Consider the following 13082-nt stretch of genomic DNA (forward strand, 5'->3'; position numbering starts at 1 on the left):
TTCATGACGCCAGCCCATTATTAATACGCTATTCTAGAATTAATCGTTCAAAACATAAACGAAAATTCCAAGAGATTCCGCCCCGTAACTCATTTTTTTTCATGGGTTTTACAGGGTTTTACGGGTTAGAGTAATGTTGTCAAATAAGCCATTACTTCAATTCATCGTGTTTCCTTACTCTCTGACAACATATGGTGATAATTTTTGGAATGGTTACAGTTTATTTTCCATTATTTCCTACATACTGGTCCTTTAAGTAGTTCTCAGAGCAGTTCCCAGGCTAATCAGAACACTGGCACAGGTGTCACCTGTGAGGAATTCAACTGTCTCAGCTTCTAAGCATACAATCTAGCTCTACCTGAACTACACATCCTGTTAAAGTGTTTCCTGTGTGTCAAAATAAAAGTCCCAGCCATATCTCATGCATTCAGCATTATATCTCCAGAACGGCTTGACGTACATGCTTCAAATTTGGTACGAGTGTTTTCATGGACTCAAAGATGAAGTGAGTTGATGTTGGAGGTTGAAGGTCAAATTTCAAGGTCAAACACACCTTGAGTGTGATATCTCAAGAATGCCATGTCACAGAAGATTTAAATTTGGCTACTCCAAAAGCACCTTTGCAGGTATCACAATTACCCTACCAACCAGCTAGCAGCAAGCTCAACAGCCCCACCAACACCCTAACCAGCAGATTGCATCCCCTTGTGTAATTCCTCGGAATTCCATTTCTAGTATATATGTGGTGTTTCTGCATCTTTTAAGCCCCAAACCAACTCTATGTGACCTTCAGGAGCCGAGATTCAGAATTCTGGGTCAAAAAGTGGGCATGGCTGTTTCAGGGCCTTCCCCCAACTAATTTTTTGGGCTCCTTGCATGTTTTTGTTTATTAGGCCCTAAATTAACAGAAAAACATTTGCTCAAACGTTAATCATTTCTTGCAGCCATTTGCCCTAAACTGACCAGATAGCAAACTGTATGACTTGCGTGGCAGCCACAGTAGTTACGAGGCCCAGAAGATCCTAGTGAACTGTTTGACTCATGTGGCAGCCACGGTTAGAGGCGCTAAAGTGCAATAAGACAAAAGAGTAGCAGAAGAAGAGAACACTCGAGCACAGCCAATCAAGCCAGTGTTGCGCTCAGGTTTCGCTGTGTGTGAAAACAAATGATGTAAGGAACACTGAGTCGGTTTATTGATGCTTGGCACTCGATTCTCCCGGCTCAGTGACACGAACCGGGTTAATTAACCGACACATCGGTCAGTTCGTCAACACTACGAGAGCTACTACATTAATGGAAACTCCTGATACGTCTGCTGAGATATTACCGCAGTTTGAAAGTGAATGTAAGGTAAGCTACTGGGACTGCATTACATGTTAAATGTCTTGGCGAAGTGGCATAATGGCATGTCATTATAAAGACTGATGCAGACTGGTGATTGGTCGGAAGTTAGCCTAATGAATGAATGAGTCTTCCTGGCAGAACTTAACGCTGACGCCTCCATTAATCCAGTATGGTTGTGATGAAGGCAGGGTTTCTTAACTCTGATGTAATATAGAGGGAATGCATGACAACAGTCTGTAGAAAAAAGTTCGGTAAAAGGTCAAGTGCCATCAAAAGGATTTTGGAAACATTATGTTAAGGTAAAAAAAACTGTTAAGGGTGCCCCAGTCCCTGCACGGGTTTTCAGTAAGTCACGGAATTTACTTTAAAGCGCTACAGATTGTTTATAAATCAAATATAGACTTAAGACTTAACTGTTCTCAGACGCCTTCTGCTAACTGATCAAATGCACTCCCTGTTATCACTGTGTTTACAAATTCTGAATCTGTCTTTTAATTTTGAATTATTCTACTTTGTGTCTTATGTTTTCTTTTTAATTATTATGTACTTTACTTTTTAAATTATTTAAAACTTTTGCCCATTTATGCTTTTATTTATTTTTATTTATTTTTATTACTCTTTGCTTTTGTTTATGTAAAGCTCTTTGAATGACCCCTGTGTTTGAAATGTGCTATATACTGTAAATACACTTGACTTTTGTTGAGCTGCAGCTCTGCTGCATTTGGACACTAGAATTTTTCTGGCAAACAAGTTCCTTGTGGAATGCATATGCGGAAAAATCCCTGAGACAGGTGATTTGAGCTTGGTTCAGATTGATGACGTCACTTTTCTTTAGCCTGCAAGACGAGGGAGGAGCCTGTGCTTGTGCGGGAACAGTCTAAGATTCTAGGACTCTAAGTTCTGAGGAGCTTGATATAGTTACTGCTAGACCACAGTTCAATGACTCACCCCAAGACAACACACCACATTCAAAGATTCCTTTTAAATACAAAACATATATTTATTTTAACATTCAATATAATTCATTCCCTCTACGCAAGTCATATGTTATTCTGTACAATTTATTAAGTTGTCAGTGGGAAGAATAAAACATATTATTCTAGCAACATATATTAAACTATTTAATTTGACTGCATAAATAATTCTTGATATTTTATTTAAAATATATTAGTAATCTATTTAAACCCTATTTGAAACCCTGTATTCTATATATTACCATTTTGAAATCTTTATGTGTTTATGTGTGGAATTCTGTGTGCTATCTTATTTAATTACTACTTAACAATGAATGACTTTCCATTGATTAGACTAACATGTTCTCCTTCTGAGGAGTGAGGTTACATTCATTACCAAACATTCTCTAACTATCTATCTCATAGGTGGATTGAACAAAAGGCAGCAGATGGTGGTTATGATGTGGACATCTCTAACATAACAGACAGTGTGGGGGTCATAGGAGTGGCTGGACCCTGTGCCAGAAAAGTCCTTCAAAAGCTGACAAATGAAGACATGAGCGACGCAGGTTTTAAGTTTTTACATTGCAAATCAATGCAGCTTGCTGGGATTACCCTCAGAGCCATCCGGATATCCTACACAGGTAGAGTAAGAGTGATGGATATTCACACATGTACATGTCCCCTGAACACTCCCTGAACCACTTTAGTGGTTCATCTACTTTCGTTCTGGTAATAGTTAATCTCTGGAAATAATTCCATGGCAACTAATTGTCAGGTTGGCTTTACATAAAATCAGAAAAAGCATAAGCATAAGCTTTACATAAAATCTTTAAAGCAATTATAAATTACCCTATTTTCCGGACTATAAGTCGCTCCTGAGTATAAATCTCATCAGTCAAAAAATGCATCATGAACAGGAAAAAAACATAGATAAGTCGCACCAGACTATAAGTCACATTTATTTAGAAATTTAGCTAAAATAAATTATTTCACAAAATCCAAGACCAAAAACAGACAGACTATGTAACTGGACACATAGAGGCCAAAAATATTGAGAATTCTACCGGGAATGTAAATGAAGACGATAGTGGCAAGCTGAGGCAAGCCTGAAGGCTGCCAAGGAGGGCCAGACGCTAATTGTAAAACAATTTACACAAAAGATTCACTGAACAAAAATGCTGATGTGGTACATGAAAATTTAGCTAAAAATATGGAGAATGCAATGCAATCAAGCATTATGGGCGAGAGAGCGAGAGAAAAAAAGAAAAATAAAGGGCTTAAATTTCAGCGCGGGATTGCGGGTAGGGTAGGGCCTATTCGCCTTATTCACCCAGCGGCCATTACGAGGCTGAAGGGTACACTTGCCGTTACACCTCAGTCCAGCAGATGGTGGTGATAATGCACTCCGTTTGCAAACTGCTAAAAAAACTCACTGAAGAAGAACAGGCCAGTGAACCCTTCTTCTTTTGAAAATCATTTGTAGGAAAACAGCGATCAAATATTACATAGGGTTAGCCAAAAGCCTATGGCAGTGAGTTTTGTTTTCAAATGTTTTCATGCATGTCTGGATAAAGGGTGATGAATGTTTAGGAGACAGATTATCGTAAATCCTCAAATTATGGGGTCTTTTATTAATGCTGCGCAAAGCACAGCACCTTTATTTGGGGCAGGCTTGTATTCGAGGCAGTTAGGCCTTTATTTCTTACGTGGTGTGTTTTATTGATAGACATAGGCCTACTTTTCTTTTGGAGTGGCAAACCGGTAGGCTATCAAAAGCAGAAGATGTTCGATTTGGGATTTAATTTACGTTTGGACTGTTTGATTATATTGCTAAATATCGGGACTGATGACCACTGAAATCTGTGGGGTATTTGATGGTTCACTATTAAGTTTCATGTAGTTAAAAGTAGGTAAAAGTCAGGATTTCCATCCGCTTATTGCGAGACATCCGATTTCATTTATGGAATGTGTAAACCTTATTCCATATAGCCAAAGAGGTCTACGATGGCCTACATTTTTTTTAATTAAGTGTGATTTACTTTTTTATAAAATTCGTAGGCTGATGCCTGGCAGCAACAATTGTGTTTGTATGGGTTACTGCATCAGCCTCTGGCAAGCTCAGAAGGGGCAGCAAGCGACTGGTAGCTTGAGAGCGACGTGTTGGAGACTCATGGTGTAGGACAATGATTTTTAATTGGTAACAATATTAAACCAACCAACAATATAAAATATTAAGAAGAGCTCTTTTATGAGTTAAATCGAAACAATGTAGGCAATTATTGCTGGCCTTTATTTGTCCGAATCTGAGGCCCGGCTATAAATAGAATCCTGGCCATAATTTGAGGATTTAGGTATGCACGTGTGTTTCAGGCATAGTGCAAGGACTAATCTCTGACTGAAAGTGCACAGAACTTGTGCATTTGAGTGCTAGCAGCACTCTCGCGGCTGTAGACAGTAAAGTTTCATGTAGGGTTCATGTCAGTTAATATGAATTAACATTTAAAAACATGTTCAATTATAATTAGGAACAGCCAAACCGTGAAAGAAGTGTGACTTATAGTCAGGAAAATACGGTACACATAAAGCAAGGCCATCCACATCCATCTTCGCCGGAAATTGCCAAAATGCCACACACTTGCTGGAAGGCTTTTCAGTCAGCACAAACATTTCCAATTGACCATCACCTGTTATGTTTTAGCTTATCTGTTAACACAGACCAAGTTGGGTGATACACTGAGTGAATGAGCAAAAAGCTAAAGGATTTATGTGTGTGTCAAAACTGAATAAAGAGTTGCGCTGTTTGGCATGTTTAGTGTCTGAGTGAACACGAAAGGAGCATAATATAAAAGATGACATTGCTGACGCTCCACCGGAACTAAATGTGCTGGATGAAACAACCTTCTGTGGCATATAGTCCATTTAGTCAGGGGATGAGGGGGGGTGGGGGGATTTGTTTGTGCATAGACTACTGTACCACATTTAACAATTATTTATAAAATTATGTATAACAATTATTCATCAAAATAACAGTAGCAAAATATACAACAGTATACAAATAATGTGAATTAATGTGTGCAATTTTAACAAACACTATACAAACTATACAACACTGAAGTGCAAAAGAAAGTGCAAAACAACAACGAACGATGATGGATAGCGTGATGACATTCAACCACCAGATGCTGCTGTTCGGACGCATCACACGATTCGGAGCCATATCCTACCTTTAAATCCTCAAATTATGGCAGGGATTATAACTGCCAGTACCTATCAGTCTATCAGTCCACGAGCACTAAAAGACATTGTTTCGATTTAACTCAATGAAATTAAAGAGCTCTTCTTAATATGTTATATTGTTGGTTGGTTTAATACTGTTGCCAATGAAAAGTCGTTGTCCTAATGGGTCTCAACAGGTCGCTCTCAAGCTACCAGTAGCTTGCCGTCCCCTTCTGAGCTTGCCAGAGCCTGAAGCCTTACATTTAAACACAATTGTTGCTGCGAGGCATTCCAGCCTACAAATTTAATTAAAAAAACAGTAGGCTAAATAATGCATAATTAAAAAAATACCTCAATTTAGGCTGCCGTAGGCAAAAGCTAGGCCTACTTGGCTATGCGCAATAAGGTTTCCGGCACACGGTCAATGAATGAATAAGCGACTGCCTCTCGCAATAAACACAGTGGGTGGAAATCCCGACACTCTTTCAACTATGAAACGTTAATAGTGAACCTTCAAATACCTCCCAGATTTCAGTGCCTATCAGTCCCAACATTTAGCAATATCATCAAACAGTCCAAAAGTAAACTAGAAAATGTAATTTCGAAGAAATTACCAGCGCATGAAAATATAAACATACTGTATTATTAACATAAAATGCAAAACAAACTTTTATTTGATAACAGTTGGCAGAAGTCATAGTTGATAACAACTGACAGTTGAAATGGCTGAACAGTTAAATAGTTGAGTAGTTTAAATAGCTAAATTATTTAATAGTGAATTATTGTAGTAAGGACATTTATTTTGAAACAGTTGTGGGCAGAGGAAATAGTTGAACAGGATCTGTAGAGCCAGATTGTATGTTTAAAGCCTGAGACAGAGTATATAGTTTAAAAGTTAAATGTAGATAGTGTAATGGATGTTGATAGACAGAAAGTTGAATGGATGTTGATAGGCAGATTGTTTAATGGATGTTGATGGGATAGTTTAATGTGGAGATGAGTGAATGGTTTGAAGAGGATGAATGAATAGAAAGTTGGATTGAATGTGCCTTATATCCTTGTAGAATGGAGATAAACAGAGAGAGTTGGCTTAATTGAGCAGAAAACAGTTGATACAGGTGCAATCAGTTTAACTAGCTTTTTGATGGGACCTAGTTGAGCAGCTGGAAGTTGATATAGGTGCAAATCAAGTTAATTAGCCCATTATGATGTCATAGTCCCCATACAAAGTCTATGGGGGAAAATAAGCTTGTTTTTTATTAATATCTCAAAAAGTATAAAGTTTACAAAAGTGAAAAATACATTCCTCAAGTCTCCTTTTCAAGACCTACGTTACAAAGTTTGAACGAAGTTTCTACGTTAAACGGTTGAAGCTGAATTAGACGCAGAAATTTGGTGGGAAGAATAATAATAACTAGAAAAGCATTTCCTGAAGGAAATACAGTGCATGAAAATGCAAAAATATGATGTAAAATATCATACAGAGTAAAAACAAACTATATTGGTTGCTAAGTAAATGAGGTTTAATATAGTTGGAATGACTGAACAGTTAAATAGGTGGATAGTTTAAATGGTTAAATTATTTAGGTAGATAGTTGACGATAACTGACAGTTGGAATGGCTCTAATGTTTGCTAGCAGTTATGCTAACTATGTTAACAAAGATAATAATGTTAACCAAGTTACTATGCTAACTAGCATGTAAACACGCTAGCATGCTAACTATGCTAACCACGTTACTTAGCTAACTTAGCTAATCATTTTTAGCAGTTTTGTTAAAAATGCTAACTAGCATGCTAATATGCTAGCATGCTAACTATGCTAACCATGTTACTTAGCTAACTTAGCTAATCGTTTTTAGCAGTTTTGTTAAAAATGCTAATTAGCATGTTAACATGCTAGCATGCTAACTATGCTAACCATGTTACTTAGCTAACTTAGCTAACTAGCTACAGTGGGTAGGAGTCATAGTTGATGACAAGTAACAGTTACAATGGCTGAACAGTTAAAAAGTTCAGTAGTTTAAAGGGTTAAATTGTTTAACAGTGAAATATTGTAGTGAGGACTTTTATTTTGAAACAGTTTTTGGCAGAGGAAGCAGTTGAACAGGATGTGTAGTCTTAATAGGGCCAGTTTGTATGCTTAAAGCCTGAGACTGGCAGTTGATCCAGGTGGCCTGAACACCTGCCATAGGATTCTAATTGCTTAACGGCCGTATTATGATGTCATAATCGGCGATGTTAAGTCTATGGGGATTTTTAAAAAGTTTTTCTATAATAGTTTAAAAAGTATAAAAGTTTCAAAGTTGAAAAGACATACCAACCTGATCTGTTTGAAGACCTACGTTACAACGTTTGAATGAAGTTTCTAAGTTAAACTGTTCAAGAGAAATTGCGTACGGAAAAAGTGGTAAGCGGAAGAAGAAGTTGTTGAAGTTGCCTTGGAAGAACAGTACAGTGCATTTTCATGCACTGTAATAACAAGAAGTTGCCTAGGAAGAACAGTACAGTGCATTTTCATGCACTGTAATAATAATAAGACGACGACTTCGGATAACAGAACAGTGCATTTTCATGCACTGTAATTAAATCTCAAACCAAACCGAAAATCGTATGCTTTTGATAGCCTACCGCTGGTATGCCGCTCCAAACGAAATGCATGCCTCATAATAAAACGTAGAAATAAAGGCCTTCCTCGATTAAGCATGCCCTAAATAAAGCCCTGTGCTTTGTGCAGCCTAAGTAAATAATAGAACCCGACCATAATTTGAGGATTTACGGCATTTAAAGATTGTAAAAACGTCCAGTTCGCTCATATAGGCCTACCTATGTATACCGTATATATATATATATATATATATATATATATATACACAACGCAGGCCAGTTAAGGTGGCCTGCGTTAACTGCAAGTGGTTTGATTGTTGATTCGCCACCGTGAGAAATCCCCAACCAGCAGAACAAGTAGTGAACATCTTTGTTGTATAACTGAAATCTGGGCTATTCCCTGTCAAATAAGATAAAGTTGTTCTGCACCATCTCAGAATTTGTTCTAACCTTCATCACTGGCGAGTGGCGACTCTTAGAAGCCAGGGCAAGCTAGATTTCTCAGAATTAGACAAATTAAGGTGTAAACATTTTTATAACAATATAGACGAAAATTAAACATTAGTGCAACATCTGACACCATTCTATACCCATGTTAATACAGGCTACATTATATTTTCATACATGACTATAATGTTAATGAAAAAAAAGCTTCCCAATGTGATATCGTTAAAAAAAAATGTTGCTCTACAAATGCTTGCACATACTTTCACCCAGAAGTACAGACCCAGATGTTTCTGTTCCAACTAGCTACCCCACATACCGTTTTAGTCATGAGAATTACCAAAAAATGCAATCACACCTAGCTTTATCCTTATTATCTTATTGTGTATTCCTTGTTGAGACCTCAAATATTGCCACACATTACCAAAGTATCCTATTTGCAAACACAATCTGGAAACGTTTCCAAAACTAGCATGGTGACAGGCATAGACTTTGTGTTAACTTTGTACAGCCTAACCAATCACAAGGATTTAACGTAACTTCCTTCTTCGCCTAAACTTTACAAACTGACAATAAACCGCATTAGCAGTCAGGAAACAATGTATATAGGTCTACCTTTGCTGTAAAAACATGTACACATTCTTACACATGCTACTACCATTTACTACAGCCACTTTCAATTTTGAGACTATAGCGTCATCCCCTCTCGTCGCGATTGGCTGGCCCTTTTTGGAGTCTGATGGATAGGTTAGTGAATTATGGTGCTCCAGACTAGTATCTCCCTGAAAGATACAAACAGCTTAACAGTTTAACAGAAGTAGTTTACAAGTCTTAGTTATAGTTATAATATTTGACCTCAAGGCTAGAGGGGCCCAGGTCAATAGCCCTGTGATAGCCCTGAGAACTGAGGACACCGTTTGAAACATATATACCATTTTACCGTTATTTTCAGTCAAGCTAATTTCATGAACATAAAATTACAAGTGAGTTTGTATGAATGTGTGTAGGAATACAAAAAGGTGTTGGGCAAATTGCATGGGGGGGGGGTACTGACATTTGTTCAAGTAAGAAGCAATGCAGATACTGATCAAATTTTTAATGATTTGAAATGTTAATTATATTGTAAAGGGGTGCACTCACGTCTGTTGCATGCTGGTGTGTATTTTGCAATTTATACAGTGTGTGTTACATTTTTGTTCTAGGGGAGCTTGGTTGGGAGCTATACATAGATATGCAGAACATGGCCTCTGTTTACAAAGCTATCATGGATGCTGGCAAAGAGGACGGCATTGACAATTTTGGGACCTATGCCATGAACTCCCTCAGGCTGGAGAAGGGCTTCAGAGGCTGGGGAGCTGAGGTTAGTTTTGCAAAAACTACATATTTCTAATTCCTCTCACCCCTGAAATCTATGAAGTTATAAATGTGAACACACACATGAATGAAATAGAAATAAAAAGACATGGTGTTATTGTTATAACATTTATGTTAAAATTGGTTCTCAACCTGGTGGTAAGAACCCCCATGGGAATTGCAAAGTAATTTCTGGGGTTGCCATATTGTGTGAAAAAACAACATATTTTAATTCTACATTAAAAGGGGTTATGAAATGGATGAACGACGACGTACAGTATTTCATCTTGTTCTCTGATGTTGACATTATGTTTCATACTCATCATAAAATAGATTTAAATTCATTTTTTCTCATCAATCTACACACAATGCTCCAATAGTCCACAAAACAGTTGTGGAGTATTCTGTAAATCTATAAAACATAAAAGACTGAAAGAATATTCCATTTACATAAGTATTCAGACACTTTGTTATGACGCTTGCAATTGAGCTCTGGTGCATCCTACTTTTATCAATGGTCCTAGCCTACTTTTATCAATGGGCTCATATCAATGAGATGCTTCTAGAACTTGATTGGAATCCACCAGTGCCTATGAATTCATTGGGCATTATTAGGAGAGGCAACTGTCAATATAAGGTCTCACAGTTAATGGTGTATATCAGAGTGAAAACCAAGCCATGAGGTCGAGAGAATTGTACATAAACCTGCGAGACAGGGTTATGTGAAGACACTAGGGGTGTCGCGATATACCAGTTTGGTGGTAATCGTGATCATTAAAACATGAGAATATGAATATTGTGGAAATAATGCACATAATGCTATATCTATATTGTGTGTGATTAAAGAGGCATAGCCTACGGGGTAGTAATGTGAGCACTCATTCAATGTCTATGCGCATCTGCGCAAGTGAAAATGAACCTTATCATAAAGACACCTTCTCAACATCTTTTCTGTTCAATCTGGACCAGCAGAATTGGCATTAAGATCCACCGGACGTTTCCCTTGTCTACCCCGTTCAGTGTCATGTTTTGCTGAATGATATTTTACTTAGCAGATCACGCTAGTAGATAACCAGAATTACAGTCTCTAGAATTGTAAGTCAGAATGTAAACTGGGCCACAGATGGTGGTAAGCACAATTAGCTTAAAACTATCTAGTCTAGTATAACCTAAAACTAGCTTAATTAAAATGCCACAGCCCATACTGATTTTTTTATTAGAATATAGATATTAAGAGAATAAATCATTACGCAAATACTTTTACTTTTAATACTTAAAGTACATTTAAAAGCAGGTACTTTTTTACTTTTACTTAAGTAGGGTTGTCATTGTGGTATTTTTACTTTTACTAAAGTAAATATTTATCTGCTTATTTGTACTTTTACTTAAGTACTGAGTTTCAGTACTTCCTCCCCCACTGGTCAACGGGAACTACAACAAATAAATCTAAAATGATAAATAGTGTCACACTCAAACCTCTTGCAACATTGATATTAGCTGCCAAAAGCTTAATAGCTTAGGCTACAACAAGGAGTTTGTTCATAGGCAACAACAACTCCACAAGTCAACTGAAGGAACCGAGTGAGCAGACAGTACTATGAGATGACGGGTCATAGAAACTTTTATGTCAATTCACAGCGAGCGTTTCTTCAACACAGCGCAAAACGGCATGTAGCCTTTCTGGGTGAATCTAGTCATTTATGAGTCAAAACTTTATAACTTAGGCTGCAACCAGGGGTTAAAGTGGGGCGGAACGGGGCGGTACACACTTCCGCCACCCAAAAAAATTAATAAACTAGAAATTGTAATTCCGATGAATTACCAGTGCATGAAAATGCAACAAAAATATATTAACATAAAATGCAAAAACTAATTTTTATTCGGAAACAGTTGTGGGCAGAGGAAACAGTTGGCTGGAGTCAAAGGAGTCATAGTTGATGATAACTGACAGTTAGAATGGCTGAACAGTTAAATAGTTGAGTAGTTTACATGGTAAAATTATTTAATAGTGAATTATTGTAGTGAGGATTTTTATTTTGATACAGTTGAGGAAAGAGGAAACAGCTGGCGGGAGTCATAGGTGATGACAACTGACAGTTGGAATGGCTGAACAGTTAAAAAGTTGGATAGTTTAAATAGTTACATTATTTAATAGTGAATTATTGTAATGAGGACTTTTATTTTGAGACAGTTGTGGGCAGAGGAAACAGTTGATCAGGATCTGTAGTCTTAAGAGAGCCAGATTGTATGTTTAAAACCTTAAAATGGACGCAGATAGATAGTTTAACCCTTTAGTGCCCGCGCCGAACATTCCATTTTTGGTGCGGGATGACCTTACACAAAAAACCTTCTTTCTTGAGTATAATACATACCATCAATGGGATATACATATCATTGTAATCAGAAGGATCAGTTATATTCAATGATGTAAAATACATATGGTAATGTTGATATAGTAATGAATAGTCTTTGAAAATCCTCTAATCCTCTAAATGTATACCAAAATTCATTAAACTTTCATTTCATTCATATAAAAAATAATTTTCATCATATTTCATATATCATATACATCATATTTCTAGATTTATGACATGTTCAGCAAGTTGTGGGCTATTTAACAAAAAAGACTGAATTGGAATATCATTAACCTTTCAAAAATGTAGTGATCAGTGTAAAAAAATGCAGGAAACTGGATTTAGAATGTTGACAGAATTCACTTTCTCTTTCTCACCAACAACATAAAAGTATGCATAAAAACTAATAATGAAGTCAGACACAATGGTTTAGATTTATTTGGTCCATAAAAATAAACCATTTATTTGTATATAAGCAAATACTACAGTCAAAAATTTGTCTGTACAAAAAGATCATTTCGGAGACATAAAATACATTTGATTTAACAGATACAACTTCCTTATATAAATCAGTATAATATGAAAATTATATACATACATAAAATGTATTATTATTTATGAAAAGCTAGGAATACAATCAACTTCAACATCACTCAAAAATCAATGTGTTCTAAACACTTGAAAGTGGATTACATAGAACAAGCCTGTTGAGAATAAACACATACACACATATACACACAAACTCACACCCACACACACAGAGGAGGATAGGGAAAGGTAGGGTGGGGAACCTGAAGGTTGAACACAGAA

The 13082-nt window shown here is 36.8% G+C and overlaps 1 protein-coding gene across 1 annotated transcript in view; it reads left to right on the top strand.

Moving 5' to 3' along the window:
• The window catches only part of dmgdh (dimethylglycine dehydrogenase), a 133793-nt gene that overhangs the window by 96396 nt on the left and 24315 nt on the right, over positions 1-13082 (top strand). The window contains exons 12-13 of the mRNA XM_048258942.1: positions 2724-2941; positions 9768-9925. Coding sequence (XP_048114899.1) covers positions 2724-2941; positions 9768-9925 — 376 coding nt within the window. The remainder of the gene's footprint in view (positions 1-2723; positions 2942-9767; positions 9926-13082) is intronic.

This window comes from Alosa alosa, chromosome 12 (genome assembly GCF_017589495.1).
Source record: "Alosa alosa isolate M-15738 ecotype Scorff River chromosome 12, AALO_Geno_1.1, whole genome shotgun sequence".
In the NCBI taxonomy this organism is placed as follows: Eukaryota; Metazoa; Chordata; class Actinopteri; order Clupeiformes; family Clupeidae; genus Alosa; species Alosa alosa.